At 40.8% G+C, this 24,388-nt stretch overlaps 1 protein-coding gene across 2 annotated transcripts; it reads right to left on the reverse strand.

Moving 5' to 3' along the window:
* Positions 1-137: 137 nt before the first annotated feature.
* On the reverse strand, positions 138-24,346 carry LOC117982756 (histidine-rich glycoprotein-like). 2 transcript variants are annotated; one of them, XM_069499008.1, is made up of 5 exons: positions 24,232-24,346; positions 23,255-23,887; positions 5,233-5,452; positions 3,126-3,318; positions 138-2,688 (listed from the first exon to the last, which is right to left on the reverse strand). In XM_069499008.1, the coding sequence occupies exons 2-5, from the start codon at positions 23,867-23,869 to the stop codon at positions 2,547-2,549; spliced, it is 1,170 nt and encodes a 389-aa protein (XP_069355109.1). In that variant the 5' UTR covers positions 23,870-23,887; positions 24,232-24,346; the 3' UTR covers positions 138-2,546. The 2 variants fall into 2 exon arrangements, with proteins under 2 accessions (XP_069355109.1, XP_069355108.1); XM_069499007.1 differs by lacking the exon at positions 24,232-24,346 and having other exon boundaries at positions 23,255-24,109.
* Positions 24,347-24,388: the final 42 nt, after the last annotated feature.

Below are 24,388 nucleotides of genomic sequence, written 5' to 3' on the forward strand. Positions count from 1 at the left end.
TAACTTTGAGAATAATAAAGAAATATTTTTGAAACATAGATACGTTTAAATTATTCCTATGATTAATAATAATCTAAGGCATTAGATTGATTGCAATGTATTTAGGTAGGTAGGTACACAAAAAAAGAAATCACAAATATTTACATTATTTTATTAAATATTTTTTTATATAAAAATATAACAAAACCCGTGTTGTAATACCATCAAAGTCTTTTTAAATTTGTATGTTGACATTTTAGCATTTAAGAATGTAAGTAATAAAGGTAGGTACTTACTTAATTTTAGAAATACCTAGTTAACTAAGTTTTTCCAAGGGTACATGCACGTTTCAATCCAAGTTGACATACCTTTGCTACCAAAGCGACTATGAAGCGGGAACGTCAGCCACGCGCGGCGGTCGCCTCTCACGGTATTTGATCGTGCCATGTACACCTACGCGATAGTATAGATTCGCATCGTGAACGCACCCACATCGCGTCCCGCATCCCGCGGTCATGACGCGCAAGTGTGGCTGTAGCTTTAATATCTTGGATTTTACTTTTGTAACTTCTTACAATACAATTCTATTTTTTAGCTGATAAAATTTTTGTGCTTTATTTTAGAGGCACGTAATTACAGACAATATTATGAAAAAAAAACAGACACTGAAAAATTTCACAACAACCTAGATTCTACATAGTTCGAAAAGTAAAGTCTAAAATAATATGACCTTAGAACAGTTACAGCAATCGCCCGATTGGTTCCGTTAACTTGCGCGAATAGGTAACTGCCGTAAAACTTTTTCGTGTCTAAATAACTCACTGTGAAATTAAATTTCCAAACGTTCAACAATACCAAAAAAAAATCGTTATTGACATTATTAAGTATAGTATACATCCAGCATAACTCTATGTATACATCGGAAGATAAACAACATTATACTTAATCAGGCATTTTGATATTAAACTTCCATCCAAATAATGAACAAATACTTAGGTACTTATAAAACCACAAACTAAACACAAAATGGCAGAATTATTAACGAGTACAACATTTGAGTCTTGGTCACATACAACGCATGGTAGAAGCGATTCGAAGCGAAGCGAACCTGGAATACAACGCATTCATTGGCGCTGTTTTGTCACCGTGTGTATTGATGCTTCTCGCTCCGCAAATCGCGGTGCGAATTACGATGTACTTCATAACGTCAGGGGCCCTACCAAAAGCTTTTTTGTTCTTTTGTTAGTGTTATTGTCCAAATTTAATTTTAAGCTCTCTATTTTTTTAAGACTATGGACATTATTAATTTCTACTGTCTTCAATGGAACACAAATTTCAGCTTCTATAAAAGTATGATCTTACTCTCATTGAACTATGTTGGTTATTCTAGGTTGCCCTACCACGGTAATTACAGTGTGACGATCGCAATCACCTGTGATTGGTTGACGTTCGCTTACTATTGGCTACAGTACATTGTTGTACCCAGAATATCATAAATTCAGTCAATCACAAACTTTTACACAAATTTGAGATTGTAATAGTTTCGAAATTGACCAGCCTGATACACTTTTGGATGCATGTTATTTTTATTCTAAGCTTCTGAAGCGACGTTGCTTCGCAACATCCTACCGCACTGCTACGTCAAGCGTCGCTGCCATCACGCGATGTTTATGACCAGTGCTCACAAATTAATATCTAATTTATTATTATCTTTAATAAGCTAAACTGATAATTTTTTTTGCTAAATAGTAATACGATTAAGTAAGCAATTTTAAATAAGTATGTACCACATGGATTTTAAAATTTGTGAAAGGCAAATTTAATTAAAAATAAATAGGATTACACTTATCACGACGTAAAGCAGAACTTTAATGTTTACTTAAAGTTTCTCTGAATGCTATAATTATTTCACTTCGCTTAGACAACCGCGAAATAATATCACGATTTCATCACTCGCCTGACTCCTCTAATTATTATTTAATCTAATCTTAGTAATCCTAGGTAATTATTTTAAATAGATTATAATTAAAACAGCTAATGGTAGTTTCAAAAATGTTTCTAATTCGGTTGATCACGAAAGTTTTAATTAAAATTAAATGATATATTTTCTACCTAAAAGCATAATATTTTTCAAATGTTCAATAATCTCTGCGGAAAATATTTATTCTACGTTGTAACTGACTTACTTACTTTATTTTATTTTATTAACGTTTGCTTTATTTCCGTCCGTATTTACCACCACCACCATCATTTAATTCCCACCAAATATACCAGCTGTTTGGGGCTGTCAAAAATAATTTTAATTACTTAGTAGTGCCAAGGACTAAAACCTTTATTTGTTTACGTACTAATTAAATTATAATAATTAACTTTCTTGAAGAAACAGGCACTGACGCGTATTATGTAGGCACAACGCTAGATATTTTTGGCACAAAAATAACTTATTATGATACAAGAGAAAAATCAAGAAAAAGCAAACTGAAAGTCACGTGTTCAACCGAATTAGAAAGTCAGTCTACACGCTACATGCTTTATGAGTACAGACCCTATTTCTATCAGGTTACAAGCTAGTGTTTCTTGGCGTACCCCCACTGGGAGCCGTCGTTCTTCTTGCCCTTCTTCCCGTGCTCCGCATGGTGCTGGTGGTGCTCCTCGTGGCCGCGGTTGCCGTGGTAGCCCTTGTGGTCTGCGTCTATGTGGCCCTTGTTGCTGGAATTAACAAGATTTATTAAAGCAATGATCTTGAAATTGAAGTTCGTACGACATCGCAGTAAAGTGCAGCGCGTACGAACCCAGTACCTTAGTTTATAAGGTTTATAAGAACTCGCCATGTTGTGTGAGATACCAAAGAAAATGTAAGAAGAAGAACCTGTGACAGAGCCAGGGTCCTCTCACATCGTCCTGCTGGGCGATGGGGAAATTCGTTCTGGGCGGTTCAGTCCCTTGCGAATGATGTCTACTTCGCGTGCCGTAGAGACAGCACGGTCCTTGAGTTTGCCCTTTTTGTGGGTTCTTTTTTTTCCTCTTCGGAAGGTAGAGGGGGAGGGGTGACAGGAGCGGTCCTCACGTCATGTTTAGTCTGCCATGTGAGACTCGCTCGTGGGAGACCCAGCGGGGTCAAGGTGAACCTGTGAGAGAATAACTACCTGTATCCCTTCTTCCCGTGCTCCGTATAGTCGTGCCCGCCGTTGACGTGGTGCAGCTTCTTCTTTCCGCTCTCGTTGCTGGCGTGCTTGGCGTTGAACTTGCCGTAGCGGTGGTGCTCGCCGTCCTTCCAGAGGTCGTCGTAGAACTTGTGCTCCTTCTGGAACTCGTCCTTGTGGTACTTGTTGTGGAAGCCTGCAATACGGTGATAATCTCAGCAGATGCTTTACTAAGATGAACCAACGAATTCCTTGATATTGTTCGGAACTAGCGAGGTTCCGGAAATAAACGTCAAAGAATTTGCGAACCGTAGGTATACATGTACAACCCGTTTACTAAATATTGGACCAATAATAAAAAGATTGGACCTGGCATCGATTAAAAATTATAAAAAATTAAAAACTCAACAAGTGGAGACAAAATTCGTAGTACGTGTATGTTCGCATCTTTGTCACTGATACAACATCTTCGGTAGAACCTATTAGAAAATTGTTTAAGTAATCTAGTTTTTTATCGGTTGCATTCGATGTCTTAGCTGCATTCAGTGATGCAATGTTACTGCACTGCTTTGACCGACATTACGTTGAAAAGGATTTGTTTGCTTATTTTTTATTCGCTAATACTCAAGACTTGGATAAAGATAACGCGTGACGGCAGCGACGCGCGTCCAAATCAGCTGGTGTCGAAAAGTTGTAACACAAGGAATTTTGTTGGCTAATCCGTCATGACGTTGACTAGCCAACAAATCGTAACCCCTCATGTTTGTCCAAGCCTTTACGTCCGTTGTACGTATTGTTCAGAAAAAATGGAATTTTGCGGTCAAGTGATATTAATATACTCGGTAATATAAGTCCCGCAAATTGCCAATGGGCGTGGCCGCCATTTTAGTGACGTCAGCACTAGACTGAAGTTTCGAGCTGATGGTATATTTTTATTTCGGCTGACGTCAAAATGACGTCATTTCGATGATAATGAGACATGGTTCTAGCGCAATAGCAATTTACGGGACTTATAAATTAAATTATTTGACACGCATTTTGAATATTAATTGACTACAGTCAATCACATTCAGTAAAATTATCGATCTGAGGTGATGAGTGTGCCCTGCAGAGTGCAGACCTGCTGCTGCTGTCAGCTGTCACGTCTCTTGTTTGTCCAGACCTTTACGTCCGTCGTCCGCTATTGTTTAGAAAAAATGGAATTTTGCGGTTGAGTGAAAGCAGATCACTTGTTACGTAGTTAAATATTTGTTAGCCATTGATCAATTTGGACTAAGAGCCAGCGCGTGCCACACCTTCGTTATTTTATAACAGCTGAAAGTTTCTTTGCGTATTGTCCCCACCACAGGGAGGAACGATCAGCGACTATGAAGTTTGGATCATGGTGCCTTTGGGAGATAACAGGTAATAAAAGGCGTAAAAAATATTACGTCAAAGTTTAATCTCAAATTTTTATATTTTCTTCGGAATAGTATTAGAAATCACCGTATGCACTGCCAGACACTCCGTCAGAGTCGTGGCAACCCCCTGCCAGGCACCCTTAAACTTTAACTTTACTTCCTCCTCCCTGTTTCTCCGTGTTGGGAACAATACGCAGAGAAACTTTCAGCTTTTATAAAATAACGAAGGTCTGGCACGAGCTGGCTCTCTCTCTATTTGATTTCATCGTAATTTGAATAAATTGTCGTTGTTATGCTCTCTTTTAATCATTTTTGGCTTTCTTTTTTCTGAGTTAATTTAATAGTTACGACATTATCTAGTAATTTGGTGTAATAATTGTGATTATGTTCAGATAATGTAGCGTTACACACTTTTAGTACCTAGGTAAATAATAGGGACCATGAGTTCCGCAAATTGCTATTGCGCTGGAACCATGTCTCATTAACATCGAAATGACGTTATTTTGACGTCAGTTGACGTATATTTAAGTAAAAATATACCGTCAGCTCGAAACTTCAGTCTAGTGCTGACGTCACTAAAATGGCGGCCACGCACGTTAGCAATTTGCGGAATTTATACCACGATTGCGGCTTTGTCCATAGACAATTATTATTTTGTTGTGTTTCTTTAAAAAAAGCAAAATTCTATGTTTTCAAACATGTCACGTTACCTTTGGTCTTATGTCCTTTCTTATGTCCCTTCTTCTCTCCGAAGTGCGCCCCCCTGGAACCGAACGCCTCTTCCTCATGATGACCCTTGTGGCCGGCTTCATCGTGATGCTTCTTCCTCAGCCCTTCCTCGTCCTCGTACTCCTTGCGATGGAGATGGTTGGTCCGGAAGCCCTTTTGGCCTTTGTCTACGTAGTGCTTGGAGTTGCCGCCTTTTGTTGTCTGGAATAAAAAATATATATCATTATAAAATTGTGAATAAATTGTGAATAACTTAATATTTATCTTAATTTTTAGGGTTCCGTACCTCAAAAGGAAAAATGAACCCTTATATATATCAATTCCAAAAATTATATTAAGCGAGTTGCCATGCAATCTTGATATTCGTCGTCGAGTTGAACTTGCGAACGCAATTTTCGCCTTTTTTGTGTGTGTTGTTTCGGATTGACTATGCTGCGTAGGCCCTATTGGCCGCTACAGCGTCACCGGGGGGGTTGGCGAGCGCGAAGCTCCGCCTGGGGGTGAGCCCTAGGGCTCGAAGAAATAATTCGAGAGGTCGGGGGGCAACGTCCTCCTAAGGGCGCCTCCTGTGAGGCTCGGACCTCGGCTTAGGATGACGTTGGGATGGGTGGAGTTGTCGGTTTTGTTGGTTAGTCCGTACGCCCCCGAGGCCGTGGCGTGAGCCCACGTCCGGGTGACGTTAGAAATCGGGGACCTCGTCTTCGCCGGCGAAGACGCTGTGATGAGGTTGAATTGTGTAGCCCTACGAGATAGGGTGCATTGTCGGTCATGATTTGATCGTCGGGGTCATTAAGGACGTGCTTAGGGCGTCTTTTATCTGGGGGGTCGTTTCGGTCAGGGGTGTAAGTCGCTGCCTCAACTATTAGGGGGTTGGGGTGTCTAATGGCTTTCTCAAAATAATTTTTGGAAAGCTGTTTAAAGTAATGAGCTATTGTCGGGAGTTGGAGGTCTCTGTGGAGGTCCACGTTGCGCATGTACCACGGGGAGCCAGTGGCCGTACGCATAAACTTATTCTGTAGGACTTGGAGAGGTTTGAGAGAGGAGGGCGGCAGGTGTGCAAATGCAACACAGGCATAAGACATTATTGGGCGGATGCACGTTTTGTATAGCGTGACTTTGTGTCGAAGTGACATTTTGCTCTTTGCGCAAATCATGGGGTAAAGACGGGAGAGCACATACGCTGCGTTCTTGCGGACTCTACGAATGTGCGCGGCGAAGCTCATCTTGTCATCAAAGGTTACACCCAAGTACTTGGTATTAGTTTGCCAGGGAATGGGGCGGTCGTAAAGAGTTATTTCAGTCTGTCGAAGTTTGTATTGTGATTTCCTTTTGGACTTTTGAAAGAGCACTGCTGCGCTTTTCTCCGGGTTAACCTCTATCCTCCAAAGGCGGAACCAGTGGCCTAGGCTACTGACTGCCTTTTGGAGTCGAGCTTTAACGTTCCGGTAGTTTAAGTCAGAGCTATATAGAGCGGTGTCATCCGCGAACTGGGCTATATGAACATGAGGGGATCTGGGAATGTCGCTGGTGTACAGCGCGTACAAAAGTGGCGAGAGCAGGGAGCCCTGCGGGACTCCTGCTCGGAGAGGTCTTGGGGAGGATAGGGTCCCATCCAGACGGTAGCGAAAAGTTCGATTGGTGAGAAATTCTCGTAGTAAACGTACGAGTCTTTCGGGCACGCCTAGATGGTAAAGCTTGTAGATCAAGCCGGCGTGCCACACCTTGTCGAAGGCTTTGGCTACATCGAAGAAGAGGGCTCCCGTTGGGATACCTCTCGTTTTGAATCGGTTGAAGCCGAGAAGGATGTGCTCCGTGAGGCGGTGCACTTGATGAACACATGAGTGTCTGGTTCGAAAGCCAAATTGCTCGTCGTTGAGGAGGTTTTTCTCCTCTACGACGGACCTAAGTCGATTAAGGATAACTTTCTCATACACCTTGCCAAGGGTGTTGAGCAAACTAATGGGGCGGTAGCTAGTAGGGAGGTTCCTAGGTTTCCCTGGCTTGGGGATGCCTATAACGGTAGCTTCTTTCCACCTGTCGGGGAAGGAGCATCCTGCCATGAGGGTGTTAAAAATTACAACCAGGAGGTTGATTAATACGTCAGGGAGTAACTTTAGAGTTTTGTTATTAATAGAGTCGGGGCCTGGGGCTTTTTTGGCGTGAAATTCTTTGATAATTTGACGAACTTCGCCGCTATTTGTCGGGAGGATTGGATCGCCACCTGGGGCGGAAGAGAAGATAGATGCTAGTTTGTTTTCAACTAGTTCTATGTGGGACTTGTCTACAGAGATGGTGCTCGGGGAGCATTGGGCTTCTAAGCTATCGGCCAAGCATTCGGCCTTATCGACATCTTCAAAGGCGGGCGGTTGATTGGGACGTAAAAGCGGAGGAGTGGCCGAGACAGGGTCGGCTTTGAGAGCTCTCGCCAGGCTGTAGTAGGCTACATGCGATGGCTTGAGCTCACTCAGCTTCCTGTCCCATTGTTCGTCGCGGAGTTCGGCAAGGCGAGCCTTTACCTCCCTCTGGGCTCTCCAGAGTTCTCTCCGGTTGTCGGCGTTAGGACATGCGTCATGGGCTCTACGTTTAGCGTTTTTGATGGTGATGAGCTCTCTGGCGTCGTCCGGCAACTGTCGACGGGTGAAACCGTTCGGCATCTGTCGGGAGCAGGCGCTTAGAGCATCGCGGATATGATTAGTAAGGTGCAGTGAGGCTGCATGCGCTTCATCTAGACTACCTATAATGTCAGGAATTTGAGAGATGTGCACTGAGTCTATAGACTTAAGATGCTCTGAGAGCTTCTTGAAGTCAATGACTGTTTTGGTCGGGGGGGCCGCGGTGGGCGGGGGTCCTAGCCGCATTAGGACGGGACGGTGGTCTGAACCTAGCTCGGACAGCACCTCCAAAGGACTCACCTGAAGGGCGATGTTCTTTAGAAGAGCTATATCGAGTATGTCCGGTCTGTCTGCTGAATTGTCGGTCATTGGATAACGAGTCGGTGTGTCAGGGGCTATAACTATGAAGTTAAGATCGGGGCGGTGCGTCAGTCTTTCGAGTTGGCGTCCTCGTGAGTTCGGGGAGCGGCAATTCCAACTTTGATGTTTGGCGTTAAGGTCTCCGGCCACGATAACGGAGTCTCCTAATGAGAGAAGTGCGCGGATGTCACTTTCTAACAGATCTTTCGAGGGAGAGAGATAGACGGATGCTAGTATGACCGACGGATGGCCAGTCATACTCACCTGACATATGGACGCTTCCATATTGGTTAGTTGTGGAGGATCGAGAGGAGTGCAGTGAAGAGCCCTTCTGTAGTATATAGCAGTGCCACCCTTAGCAGTGGCCCTGTCGTTTCTGACTATATTAAAATTAGCAATTCTGGGATTACTTCTACTAGGTTTCAAGAAGGTCTCTTGCACTAGGAGAATGTCGGTTTGATGTGCACATACAAACTCGCGGACTTCGTCCATTTGGTCGATAAGGCCGTTCGCGTTGTAAAACGCGACCACTAAGGAGTGAGGTTTTAATCTACCTTTGGTTGTACTATCCATTATAGGTTTTTAAGGTTGTTTATGGAGATGAGTAGACCCAAGTGTTGGGTAATGGCTGTTTTGGGATCTTCCCTGAAGGTCCGGGCGAAAATTTCCATCTCCACTATGTCAATAGAGGCGAGGACGGTTTCTATTAATTTGAGATTATCCGCAGCGTTTGCCGCTGCGGATGTATGGAGCGGTTGCTCTGGCTGGGGCTGGGGCTTAGGCGTAGACGCGGAAGCCTTGGCCGGGGCTGGTTGGGCGGGCTTGGCCGGGGCTGGTTGGGCGGGCTTGGCCGGGGGTGCCTGGGTGGGCTTGGGCGCAGGAGAGTTAGTCCTGGGAAGGGGTTTGTCCCATGCGTTGGTGGCCGGAGCCGGCGCAGGGACGAATTTTTGGGTGGGTTGGGGAGCTGCAGTAGGTTTGCGGCCGGCCGGTTTGACCCTTCGGTTTTGCTCCTTGGGGGCTTTAGGGCATCCGCGATAGTTCGCGGTATGCCCTTGAGACCTGCAAAGAACACAGCTCGGGGGCTCCTCGGTTGGTTGCTTCCTGGGGCAGTCGGAGGTGCCGTGGTCCCCTAGGCACTTTACGCACCTAGGGTGGGCGAAACAATTCCTTGCGGAATGGCCGTACATCTGGCAGCGATGGCATTGGCCCATCCTGCCGCGGTTACGGGGGGGCTCTATTTTGAGGCCAGTAAGGCGACACACTGAGGTTATATTATTAACTTTTTTACCCGCGGGGGAAAGTTCTAAAGTTACGAGCACCATCTCGTAAGGGACTTTGGTTCTAGGATGATACATCCTGTGAACCTCCAGGACTGGCAGCTCCTGGGAAAGGAGGTCTGTCTTGATGAGCTCTGTATCGAGCTCCTTCGGAAGGCCGCGAATGACTACGCGTAGAACGCGTTCGTCGGGAAGAGCGTAGGTGTGGAACCCTACATTCTCTTGACGGAGAGTCTTGGTGAGGAGGCGATGGTCGCCTGAAGTCGGACATTGGACTTTGATTCCAATGGCGGTCGAGCGGGCACTCGTGAACGAGATGCCCCGCTGGTCTAACAGTGGCAAGATGCGCTGCCAGCTGAGTTTTTCCCTAATAAAAAGGGGAGGGACCTTTTCCCTTGGCGAATCCTCCATGGGGGAGTCTTCCGACTCCTCCTCGGGGGTTGCCTGGGAGGTTGTGGGTTGAGTACCGGGCCCTGAAGGGGCTGCAACGCCCACCTTTTTAGGTGGGTTTGCGTGGGACTTGGAGGCCTTCAGCTTTCGCTTCTGGGCCTTCGTCTGCACCGTCGTGAATTCCTCTGTTTCAGAGGAGGCTGGGGACGTTTCGGAGTGAGGCTCCTTGGTCGGGATCGGTTTTTGGGCTGAAGGCCCGGCTGGGGTTTTGGAGTGAGGCTCCTTAATGTCGGTCGGTGTCACGGTCGGGGTATCGTCCTCCATGGCCGTGGCCGAGGGAGGAGATGCCGGGGGACAGTCGTAGCGCGTAGGCGTCCGACTCGCATGTACCTTAAATTTCTTAAGGTAGTTGGGGTCTCGGGTCGCGAGGTCGGCGATGAGAGCACTCATGTCGACGTCTTTGTAAAAGGTCTGGGGGAACTCGGAGCCCTGATGGGGCCCAGGAGCGGGTTGATCGGGGTGGTTGGGGCCCATAGTGGACCCGGTGGCGCTAAAGGTCCTCCCTGCCAAGGCAGGGAGGTGGGTACCTACGGTGTGGCCCTAATGTGAGTCCCCGCCCTTGGGTGACGGGGGTGTGAACCTATGCTGCGCTTAGACTAGTGTACTCACGGAACCTGGACCCTAGAACTACACTACACTATACACAACGCAGGAACAATCCGATGACACTGGCGATCCAAGGGCACTTGCACTTGAAACACAGGGGCGAACACGCGCGGGGGGGCTCGAGTCGGAGAGCGCATGTACAGACGTCCGCACGGGGCGGATGCCACACAGATACAGATATCCGCCAATTTTCGCCTGGTCATCGCTGTATTTGTAGCGCAGACGTTACAATGATTGAGCGCAGTGTAAAGTAGTACAGCGCCATCTGTTAGTAGCTTTACTATTTATTATTTACTATTAGACTTTATTATTTATTATTTATTTCGCGACTTCATCCACATGGACTACACGAATTTTTCAAAAATCCTTGCGGGGGCACGTTATTGCATAGTTTTTACAAAAAAATTAATAAATTCTACGCAGAATCTACGACGGCAATTTTTTGAGACGGCGCGGCGCGGCGGCGCGGCGGCGCGGGTGGTTGTTATAAGTAAAACAAGACCGCTGCGATCACTTCGTCTCCATTTTGAGACTGTCTGTTTATTTTGTCGTCACCACAAATTCACGGTTTTCGGATTTTTTCCTTTGCTTGTGCTATAATACCTAGGTACCTATATCTGCCAAATTTATGATTCTAGGTCAACGGGAAGACAGACAGACAACAAAGAGATCCTATAAGGGTTCATTTTTCTTTTTGAGATAGGTACGGAACCCTAAAAACGTGCATGACATGCAGCGTGTGACGTGCCGCGCAAGTGGTACTTCTAAAGAGAGGATCATTTATAAATATTTTGTTGTCCTAATCTGCAGACGAGTAACTACCTATCTGGCTAAGAGCCAGTCTTTTGCCGTTTGAACTATGTATTTACATATATTTACTTATGTGTACATTTCAGTAAGTATTTATAGATTTACGGCCGGTTCACACATGTCTCCGTTTTACTGTTCCGTTTTATCGTGTACGTTTTTTTTTCATCGATGGCGTATGTAGTTGTATAAGCGACTTCACACATAGCACATTACAACTACATACGCCATCGACGCAAAAAAACGTACACGATAAAACGGAACAGTAAAACGGAGACATGTGTGAACCGGCCGTTAGTTGTAGCTTCCGACTTTTTGATGTATTGTCGTTTCAACCGACATACTGTAAGGGTGGTAAATTGGGCGGAATAGAAATATACCCGGATACGGAATAATCTACCACCTTACAAAGATTAGAGGAAAAAAAAAAATAATTTTAATTTACTTTACTTGATCTATCTACCTAGTAAAGAATAGAAGCTAGCCGTCGACTCCCTTGTAATGTATATGAGGTGTTATAAATGAAATTTGCTAGATGTTAGGCAAAATTGTTTTTAATGTAACTTTTACCGGGGTCGCTTAATACATAGGGATGGCTAATAATGCTTAGTTATTCTAGCTTAATGCCAAGACTTAATTTAGATACATTAGAATGCCTTAGGTAGATAGTACATAAAATCTATGTTTTAAATTTAAGATGCCATTGGCATGGAATAGACAATGACACAGTAAAATTCATAAAATTGTTTCAAAATAAAAGCTCAGTAGTAAAGACAGGGTTCTTACTGTACACATACACTAAGAAGGTTCACTAAACTGTTGCAGGATACAAACATTTGCTTACTTGTAGGTGCGAAGACTGCAAGGTAGCTGGACGGCATCGGCCAAGATCCAAAACTCAATTTATTTGATTCTTCACAACCGAAATGTTTCATTACAAAGATTTTCACCAAGTCTTATCCATAGCAATTAAGTTGTCAACGTGAATGTGCAAAAGAAATAAATACGAAAACCGAAAACGCAAACGGAAAACTAAAACGGAAAACTGAAGCTAAACGTAAAACGTAAACGTAAAATTAAAAACGTAAACGTAAACCCTATTGAACTCCTGGCCACCAATGGTTTTCAGAAGTCCACCCACAACCCATTATCCTCATTTATTTGGGAAGTTAAAATAACTGGAACATAACTGATGAAGCATTGAAAATACGTTAGGATGACTAAAATTTATGACTATTGTATTTTTCCAGGCGAAGCCATGGGCGAAAAGAAGTGAGATTTTCCTGGAACGAAAAAAATTCGTCTTCACATGTTGACTCCAGGAAAATTCTAAATCTCACCTATCGGTGTTGCCAGACGCAACCCGAGTGTGGCCGCTCGCAGTTAGTTTGATCATAAAGCCAATTCATTTTTGAATATTTGCGGAACCTAAGGATATATTATAAGAACCGTTTTGTTAATGACTTAACAATAAACAAATGATATTATGGTTTTATTTAATTATTTTTGTTTTATTTTTACGACAATTGACAACGAAGCAAACGCCATCTATTGTGGCTCGAATGAACTCTGAACATCGACCCACGCGTAGTTCTGCACCTTGATGCTAGGTGGCACCAACATACTTTGAACAAAATAGATTTTAATTAAAAGCGAAACGCTAATTAGTAGTTCAAAATTTACAACGTCACAATACTTCCCCTCCTACGAAAAGGTTCAACAGGTTGAACCACGCTGCCCTCAGCGTCATCCAACAACTACTAACAATTTGCCTGAAACAAACAAACAAAAAAAACACAGAAGTTACGCGTGAACGCACATCTACTACTAACAAGGAAAATTGTCTAACAAAATAAATATGCTGAAAACAGTGTAAGGTTTTATACATTATACTTAACTACACAACCCTAACTTCTAAAAAGAATATATACAAAAAAACTTCATGGTGTCTAAGACACTTGAGTGGAAACATCTTGGCATCATTCTTCAGCTGACTGATAGAATGCGTCTAGGCCTACGGTGGTTCACTCTTTTAAACTACCATCGTAATATTTGTTACTCAACAAATACGGAAAATCTGGTTGTGAACGGGTCCATCTGATATGGCAACCGTTCTCTATCCCATTCGGAAAAATAAAACCGAATCAAAATCGGAATATGAGAAAAAAAAAACGAAATAACTCTCCTAGAAAATAGATCTCGGAACAGAATCGGAAAAATAACAGAAATGATCCATTATCTAGAAGGAAAACGAAAACAAAACACAAAACCCCCCCTTTTCGTTATCCCCAAAGTACGATATTTGCATTTTTACTTTCTCAACCGGTTGGTCTACCACAAGCATTCCAATCATCACATATTCATCCCTACATACATCCACTACATTCATCCTCAACTGAACCATGGTAATGTAACTGTTAATTCAGAACATCACTACACTCATACAAATTCCTAATTGAATATTGATAACTTAAATATTCAAACAGTTTAGACCAAGCTAAGTAATGGCAAATATCTACTTCTTAATATCCTTAATATGCCAAGTGCCTATTGGGTGGTTGTCAGCTACTCTAACTAGTTCATAAACCAAAGGTGACAAAACCTTGACAACCCTGCACTTTTCATACTTAGGTGCCAGCTTAGCTGCGAAAAAATTTGTAGCGTCGCTTTGTGGATAGGTCTTTTTCCACACTATGTCCCCAACAGAATAGCTTGCAGACCTACGCCTTAAGTTGTAATGCGTTGCATACTCTGCATGAGCCTGAAACAAATTTCTCCTAACCTGACCAAATATGTCCTCCAAAGTTCCAAACTTTCCTGCGTATTCCTCCCTTGGAATTCCGGCCTCGTACTCCTTATCCGTGTCCTTATAGAAGGAACCATTTAAAACCGGTTCTCTAGCGTGGACAAGGAAGAACGGGGAGAATCCAGTGGATTCATTAACCGCACTGTTTATGGCGAACTGGACCTTGTACAGGTTTTCGTCCCAGGACCTGTGGTTATCTTTCACAAAAGCGGCTACAGCAGTCATAACAACCTTATTGTACCTCTCAACAAGGTTAACTTGCGGAGTGTACAGTGGTGTGTAGTGTAATTTCGGAATATTATAACGCTTAATGAGATTACGGAATTCAGATCCTGTAAATTGGGACCCATTGTCCACAATCACAGTCTCTGGAACACTATGGTTCAAAAATACAAAATTCTCTAGCGCTTTAACAACAGCGGCACCTGTGGCACGCCGTAACGGAAACAACATTGTATATTTCGAAAAACAACACGTCACCACAAAAAGAAATGTAAATCCTGATTTAGACCTAGGCAAAGGTCCGACTAAATCAGCCGAAATGACCTGAAAAGGTCTCTCGCAGACTTTAGGCTTCCCTAGCAGACCTGGAGTGGCTGATGTCGTGTGTTTATACGCAGAGCAAGTATCACAATTCTTAACGTACTCAACCACGTCCTTATACATACCACGCCAAAAATATCTGAGGGATAATCTGCGATGAGTTTTGAACACACCAAAATGACCTGCAGTTGCATCTGCATGGTTTTGTTGCATAATTCTAAGGATGTCGTTCTTGTGGACTACCTCTTTCCAGTCGAACTCACTGAGAAGCTGGTATTTACATTTACTGTAACGATATAGTTTATCGTTCAAAATACAAAAATTCGGAAAATTTGCTGGATTGATTTTACAGCCATTAAATGTTTTGTCATACCAGTCATCTACCAAAACTTGTTGACTAGAGTTATCATTACGATCACCAACTACATCTACGTGTATGAGTCTCGACAAGGTATCCGGAACTACATTATCACAACCCTTCCTATGTTCGATAACAAAATTATACTGTGATAATCTACAACCCCATCTGGCGAGTCGTCCTGAGGGATTTTCTAAATTTAAGAACCACTTTAGGGATGCATGGTCTGTGATAATTGTGACTGGCTTGGAACCAAAATAAGCCTGAAATTTCTCCACTGCAAAAATCACAGCTAGAGCCTCGCGTTCCGTCGCGCTGTAATTCCTTTCGTTTTTATTTAGGCTCCTACTGACATACGCAATGGGATGATCGCAACCATCGGTTTCTTGCGTTAGCATACCGCCAACACCATATGCAGAAGCATCACAATGTATTTTGAATGGTTTTTCAAAATTCGGTACCGCAAGAACAGGTGCGGTTACCAACGCATTCTTCAATGTATTAAATGCTACCTCTGCCTGTTCGCTCCACTCAAATTTAGGTGCGTTCTTTCCTTTACTCGTTAGTCTATTGAGTGGTGCAGCGATGGTTGAAAAATTCCTAATAAAGCGCCTGTACCAAGAACAAGTGCCTAGGAAAATCTTTACCTCCTGTGCAGTTTTTGGGGTCGGAAAGTTCAAAACTGCGGCAACTTTTCCAGGATCTGTGCGTAAACCAAATTCATCCACTATATACCCTAAATATTTCAAAGAGTTTCTAAAAAAATTACATTTATCAAAATTTATGGATAGTTGAGCCATTTTTAGTTTATCCAGAACTCTGTTTAATAAAATTAAATGGGTTTCAAAATCAGCAGAACAAATAACAATATCATCTATATAACAAAATACTATTCCATTTTCAATATCACTACAAAAATTTTGATTAAATAACTGGTCCATTAACCTCTGCTGTCGTGCTGGTGCACCACATAGGCCAAACGGCATGACTTTAAATTTGAATAACCCTCTACCAGGAACTGTAAAACTGGTTTTTTCCTGAGAGTCGTTAGCTAACGGAATTTGCCAGAAACTTGAACTTAAATCAATCGATGATAAAAACCTTGCCTCTTTCAAGCTATCTAGAATTTGTGGAATGTACGGTATTGAGTATGAATCCCCCTTTGTCACTGAATTTAATTTCCTGCAATCTAGGCAAAATCTCCAGTCTCCATTTGCCTTTTTCACTAAAATTGCTGGGTTATTCCAAGGGCTTTCACTCGGAGTAACTACGTCCATTTCCAGCATCCTATCTAACTCTTTACTTAAAGCTTCCTTCTTTTCGGGAGAAAGTGGATATTGTTTTATTTTTATTGGCAAGGCATCACCGGTGTCAATAACATGTTCAATTAATTTTGTTCTACCCAATCCAATTTTCGTTGAAGAAATATCTAAAAATTTATTTACTACAGACTGGGCTAATTCTTTCTGTTGAGATGATAAGTTTTCAAAAGAAGTGATGGTATGAATTTGTTCATTATCAATCGCACAAATATTGTAAAATTGAGAAGGTGCCTTAATTAATTCTAAATTATCAAAAATGCCAGGGGCTAACTGAAATGTTTTCCAAAAGTCACAGCCAAAAATAACATCCGCTATTATAGAGGGTACTACAAAAAATTTTATTATGTGAGTTACGGAATTATAAGTAATCGGAATAAACATATAACCCATGCAATCAAGTTTGTCTCCATTTGCCACTGAAAATGTGGTATCAATACTGCTATGCAATTTATAACCGAATCTCAAAAAAACCTTGTGCGCCTGGTTACCCAAAATTGACGCGCAAGCACCGGAATCTAGTAAACCTGTAATCTCAAAACCGTCAACAAAAACCTTTAAATGTGGCCTAAAGTCTCGTTTATCCACTGAATACAGAACTGTGTCAGGTAAAAGGGATGTTTTGTTGTTAATGACCAAGTTCTTTACTTGTGTCTCTGCACAGTTCTTACTAATTAGTTTTTTGAATTTTTGTCCGGAGCGGGTTTACTAATCGCCTTTTTACTACAACTTGGACATGTCTTTACTGTAAAGTTCTGACGTCCACACGAAAAACATCTAATAAATTTCGGAACTGTCCTGCAAAATTTAAAGGAATGGTTACCCTTGCCGCACTTGTAACATAGTTGTTTATTTGTTTTCGTAAAATCAGTGCCTTTACTTGTATCAACCTTAGGTGCAGGTGTGACTGAAAGTGTGTTTATCTGTTTTGTCACTTGTTTGTAAGCAAACTCTGAACTTAAAGTTGCCTTACTGTTAGTAGGCTCAGAAAATAAGGCGGAACGCTGCCTCGCAGCCTCTAGTTTGCGACACTTTTCCTTCAACATTGCGACAGACTTAATGTCAACAAGAGCTAATTGTTCTGAGTAAAAAGGGCGAATATTATGTAATAAAATTTGTAACTTTTGTTCTTCGGAAAGTGGTGTTGACAACCTTGAAAACATGCAAAACATTATAGCGAAATAGATAGACACAGGTTCTTCAGAGCCTTGTGTTCTTGCTCGAATTTCACCTAGCAACCTGTAGTCATAATCTACTGCATCAAATTCCTCTAAAAATAAAGTTTTCAATTCTGACCAAGACGAAACTTGACATTTGTTGCCTCTGTACCATAACAATGCTCGGCCTGTAAAAAGATGAAATGCAGAAACAAATAATTTTCCATCTGAAACGCCATAAGATCTTTTATATTCCTCAACGCGTTCGATGAAACTGCGCGGATCACCCTGTCCGTTGAAATGTAACTTCCACTTGGCAACATTTTTATCACCAGTGCAGTCAACGGCGGTACTCTCGGAATCCAGTGATTCGTCGTGAGACGACTCATTGTCAGCATCTAATCTGGAAATCAAACTCTGCAACTTTGTATGTAATTCACTCTTCCTACTTATTAAGCTGAGTTCGGAACACTGTATTCTCAAAATTCTAAAGTACAAATGTGAAGCTAAAGCTTTAGACCTACAGAGGGCATGTCTATCTTTAGTGTCAGAACACTTTTTTAATAAATCTTCTAAGTCTTGAAGTTTTTTAGTAATAACCCCTAACTCACTTTCAGAAGTGAAATCCGTCTCTAAAATTGATTCAGAAGGAATTTCCTGAATTAATTGTTTTAACTGTTTCTTTAAACCTAGCACTGTAGGTGCTGGAGTTTCGGAACGAATGGATACCTCATAACACAATTCGTCCTTCAAAAGTGAATGAAACTGGGCAAAAGTCTGTTCCATTGTGTTAAGTCAAAACACATTTAACAAAATATCGAGCTTGTGTAACTGTCTATGTTTAGCCTTATACAAATTGGTTAAACACAAACACAAAAGAAGTTATTTAAACTATTAAATATACACAAGCAAAATACACAACAAAAACAATATTCTTAAGTCTATCCTAACTATTTTATCAATTATGTTCCTATTCCAAAATATTGTTAATAATACAAGCACATATTATTACTAAAGTAAACAAAATATAACAAAATAAAACTTCCCAAAATTGAATAAATGATTGTAAGGTGCAGTATCACCTTTATGAGTACACAGTGTGTTACAACCTTTACAATTACAAAAGTAAACAGGCAACAAAGTTGCAATGAACTCTGACTAGCATATTATCTTTCAAAAAAAAACAAAGAGATTGTGCAATGGTTTGATGACTGTTACTTTACACTTTTAACACATAACCTAAAATACAACAAAATCTGTTTCTAAATGTCACTTTAAACTACCAGCATTCAATTAAACTTAACATGTTTTGTGTGTGAAGTAGCTTTTATCATAACCTTAACACAGCTCTAAACAAAATTTCAACAAAATAATGAAGTATCAAGTCACTGAAAAAAAATTGTTCATAACTTCCTACTTGAACTTAATGTAATCTCTGAATATAGTTTATATATTTAGTTTCACAAGTTGTAACTCTTAGTATTTATAAATGTATGTGTGTAACTAGTTAACGGCACATAGCGTTTCAAAACTTTAATTATACTAAGTTACCGGAATTTTCAAACATAAGATGTACTTACTATTGAAAGCAATACCCAACAACAACTCAGTTAAGCAATGTTTATTACTAAACTGAAGGCAAACATTCACTTATACACCTCCAAGGTAAGTCAAATAACATAATTGAACGGCATAAGCACCATTTATAAAGTGTTAATTAAGTAAGAGAAAACAAATGTTGGACTATACTCAGAAAATTACTTAAACTATCAAACAAAATTTCTAACTATTAGTTATTATTTAGTTAGTTAACCATAAAAACAGCTTAGTGCTCTTTGCAATGTGTCACTACTTAGAAAATTGTACAATCAGCGGAGTACATTTCATAAAATTCACAAAATTTCTCAAAATATACTGAAATAACTATATAAAAAAAACGTTCGGGCGCCATTTGTAAGGGTGGTAAATTGGGCGGAATAGAAATATACCCGGATACGGAATAATCTACCACCTTACAAAGATTAGAGGAAAAAAAAAAAATAATTTTAATTTACTTTACTTGATCTATCTACCTAGTAAAGAATAGAAGCTAGCCGTCGACTCCCTTGTAATGTATATGAGGTGTTATAAATGAAATTTGCTAGATGTTAGGCAAAATTGTTTTTAATGTAACTTTTACCGGGGTCGCTTAATACATAGGGATGGCTAATAATGCTTAGTTATTCTAGCTTAATGCCAAGACTTAATTTAGATACATTAGAATGCCTTAGGTAGATAGTACATAAAATCTATGTTTTAAATTTAAGATGCCATTGGCATGGAATAGACAATGACACAGTAAAATTCATAAAATTGTTTCAAAATAAAAGCTCAGTAGTAAAGACAGGGTTCTTACTGTACACATACACTAAGAAGGTTCACTAAACTGTTGCAGGATACAAACATTTGCTTACTTGTAGGTGCGAAGACTGCAAGGTAGCTGGACGGCATCGGCCAAGATCCAAAACTCAATTTATTTGATTCTTCACAACCGAAATGTTTCATTACAAAGATTTTCACCAAGTCTTATCCATAGCAATTAAGTTGTCAACGTGAATGTGCAAAAGAAATAAATACGAAAACCGAAAACGCAAACGGAAAACTAAAACGGAAAACTGAAGCTAAACGTAAAACGTAAACGTAAAATTAAAAACGTAAACGTAAACCCTATTGAACTCCTGGCCACCAATGGTTTTCAGAAGTCCACCCACAACCCATTATCCTCATTTATTTGGGAAGTTAAAATAACTGGAACATAACTGATGAAGCATTGAAAATACGTTAGGATGACTAAAATTTATGACTATTGTATTTTTCCAGGCGAAGCCATGGGCGAAAAGAAGTGAGATTTTCCTGGAACGAAAAAAATTCGTCTTCACATGTTGACTCCAGGAAAATTCTAAATCTCACCTATCGGTGTTGCCAGACGCAACCCGAGTGTGGCCGCTCGCAGTTAGTTTGATCATAAAGCCAATTCATTTTTGAATATTTGCGGAACCTAAGGATATATTATAAGAACCGTTTTGTTAATGACTTAACAATAAACAAATGATATTATGGTTTTATTTAATTATTTTTGTTTTATTTTTACGACAATTGACAACGAAGCAAACGCCATCTATTGTGGCTCGAATGAACTCTGAACATCGACCCACGCGTAGTTCTGCACCTTGATGCTAGGTGGCACCAACATACTTTGAACAAAATAGATTTTAATTAAAAGCGAAACGCTAATTAGTAGTTCAAAATTTACAACGTCACAATACGTGATACGTCCACTGTTGGGCATAGATCTCTTTCAATAATCGCCACAGAATAGATACAATCTCAGTCAACTTGTGTCCAGGGGCTTGTGCACTCATTCGTGTTCGTAAAAATTTAAGTGGCCGTCATACAGAATGTTGTTTTTGGCTCTTTTGATTCGTATTTTGACGGATTCGTATACTTAAACAATATACATGAATCAAATGAGTGAACAAGCGCACGTATATTTTGTATGACGGCCACTTAGAATCGTATTTTTACGAAAACGAATACGAATCCAATACGAATATTTTTATAATTTTTATGATAGTGTTTTACCTACACTTTAAGGAAATTTCTAAATAATTTTAAATAGGTAGGTACCTACATATCAAAAATTGCAGAACTGGCAGGATTCGAACCTGCGTCTTCTGCGAAACCCAGAAGACGTAGGTTTCGAATCCTGCCGGAAGGCTTAACCACTGGGCGGGCACGGTAGGGTGGTAGATAACTATAGCCACGGCTGAAGCCTCCCACCAGACCAGACCAGAAATTTAGAAATTATAAAATTCCAAACCCCTGCCAGGAATCGAACCCGGGACCTCCCACTAATAAGACCACAGTGCTTACCACTGGGCCAGGGAACTCGTTAATTAATCCACACCGGACGAAATCGCGGGCATCAGCTAGTCTACTTATCTATACCTAAAGATAGAAATCGTTTACTATTAAACCATAACTTTTTAAGAACCTGCCTATTAACTTTAAAATTGCTTCGAATTCTTCGAAATGAAATGATTGCACGGACGATGCTTGGAAGCGGTTTAAACTTTTTATATACCCATATTAAGGCCTCGGACCAATAAATTGGTGTAAGATTACTCAAAGCATCATAAAAACTAACGAGCTTAGCTAATAGTGGCGTAGAAACTTTGCATAATAACCAATCTTCTAAACTAAGATTGTCAGTTTTTTGTATTCCTATTAAAAATCTGATTTGAAAAGTAATTGCCTACCTACCTAGCTTTTTATTATTCATCCATGACTAAAATTTAGTTAGTGTGATTGACTAAAGTCCAGTTGCACGACAGACGATTTACGTTACGTTATGGCTAGCGTTAAACTTTGACCGCCGATAAAATGCAAAGTAATTTGCACGAGTAGTTTACTTTTATGGCATAATATTGTAAGTAGGTATACCAAATCTTTGACAAAAGCAACCGCCGAGTTTCTTACTGGTTCTTCTCGGTAGGAAAGGCATGCCGAACCAGTGGTAAATGCATTTTATGAGTCAAAAGTACTTGTAAAAGTTTAATTTCATAAGAAATATTTTTTATTTATCAACAGTTCCAGTGTTAAAGGTAAAATTTTAGTCCAAAGTTAACGAAGCTTGACTCGTGCAACTTATTTTGCTTTTATTGACGGTTAAAATTAATCCTAACCGCCTGTCATGTAACTGGATCTAAGCATACCTAAGTTATTAGAGAGCGTGGATCACTGTCAAAAGGCACGGGTTACAACTTGCAGTCCTAGTAACTTAGTTTTCTATACTTGTTATAAACTTTGTTTGATATTTTTGATGAAGGACATAAATACCTATAAGTAGGTACCTACTGAATATACCTTCTTAGAAAATCATTGTGTAGATTATCTCGTGTAACGTCTCAAAGAAGCTCTTAAATTCCAAGTTGAATCCTGTTGAATATTATACTTAACTAGCTTATGCTCCCGACTTCGTCCGCGTGGACTACACAAATTTCAAACCCCTATTTCACCCCCTTAGTGGTTGAATTTTCAAAAATCCTTTCTTAGTGGATGCCTACGTCATTACAGCTATATGCATGCTAAATTTCAGCCCGATCCGCCCAGTAGTTTGAGCTATGCTTTGATAGATCAGTCAGTCCTTTTATATATTTAAAGAAAAAGAAAAGAGATCAGCACTGCCTACTATATATCATATCTATCAGAACATTAACTTTTACGGTTACGAAAAAAGTGACCAGCGAAGTTTATTATGAGCTCAGATTAGGGCATGTTTGGGTACAACTCATAGCTTCAATTTTCAAGTTGATGTAGGTAGTTAGGTAAAAAGTTATAATCACCACCTTACAAATTACAATTTGAACTCTTCGAGTAGGCACTAATAACTTATTCGCGACTTCATCCGCGTGGACTACACAAATTTCAAACCCCAATTTCACCCCCTTAGAGGTGAAATTTTCAAAAATCCTTTCTTAGTAGATGCCTACGTCATAATAGCTATCTGCACCAGTAGTTTAAGCAGTGCGTTGATAAATCAGCCAGTCAGTCACATTTTCCTTTTACATATTTAAGAAGACTAAGAAATTCTGAATAAGTAGGTAATATTCTACCTAACATTGGATTCGAAACTACCATACCTACAGACAATTTAATTAAAAACTCACCTTTCCACCATGCTCTGCGTGATGATCGCCATGATGTTCGTCACCGCCACCTTGACTCCACTTGTGGGCATAGGGAGCATGCCCCTTTTCGTGATGATGTCCAGCAGCAGCTGCCAAATCAGCAGTTTGTGGAGCTAATTGAGCTGGCTGGTGAGGGTGGGATACAGAGAAGGACACTGGTGCAGCAACTTTGACAGGTTCAGATGCAGGATGGACTCCGAAAGTAAGCGGACCGGGTTGCACTTCAGGGTTCAAGTTTCGTCCTTTGGGCGGAGCAGCGTATATTTTGTGATAATGCTCAGCACTCGCTACTAACATTTCCTCATATGGCGGTGATGGTAAGGATCCTTCGTCATTATGTTCATGGACCTCATATTGATGTAACTTAGGATCCGCCGCGCGTCGCTCTCGATCCTTTAATTCGTTTGGCTCACGTTTAACTCTTACATGCTCTTCAAAAGGCCCTTCGACATACGCTTCCCGTTTTCTCCTATCATGATTATCTTCTTTATAATCATTGTATTGTTCGTCTAAATCTTCTTCTTCTACCCACGGGTCGCCTAACTCTGCAGCGGCGATAGCCACAAGGGTTAGCACCCAGATCGCTGTTCGCATCTTAAAATGATTGGAAATCTGTAACACAACGTTTTTTATTATATACTTTTGAGACTTAATAACAGCCTTTCACTGTTGGCAAATGTTAACAACGCCAGCAGACGGATGCGGCGCGGTTTTATATCGTAATATCGCGTAAAGCAAACTTGTCAGGTAGTTTATCACGAGTTGTTTAGGTAGGTTTGTTTCGATATTTGCTCAAACGTTCGCGCGGGATAGCAGCGCAAGAGGAACTAAGCATGCTCGCCGGTTATAGAAAGTGTTCATAGCTCGATGCAATTTTTTCCCCTGTTGGTCATTTTCGCGAATTTTCGTTCGAAGTAACAAAATATGGCCGTGAATTTATGACTTTTTGTACTCACTGGTTTTTCGGAAAGTGTGAGGTCACACAAAACTTTTACAAGTTACTAAGAACTGATTATGGTAACCTAGAACTCCTAGAAGTTACCTTTTTTTTGTAGGCTACCCTCGTTACAATAAAGATAAAATTATTGTTGTTGATCGTTGCACATTAATTTA

The sequence above is a fragment of the Maniola hyperantus genome, chromosome 6 (assembly GCF_902806685.2).
Source record: "Maniola hyperantus chromosome 6, iAphHyp1.2, whole genome shotgun sequence".
Taxonomy (NCBI): Eukaryota; Metazoa; Arthropoda; class Insecta; order Lepidoptera; family Nymphalidae; genus Maniola; species Maniola hyperantus.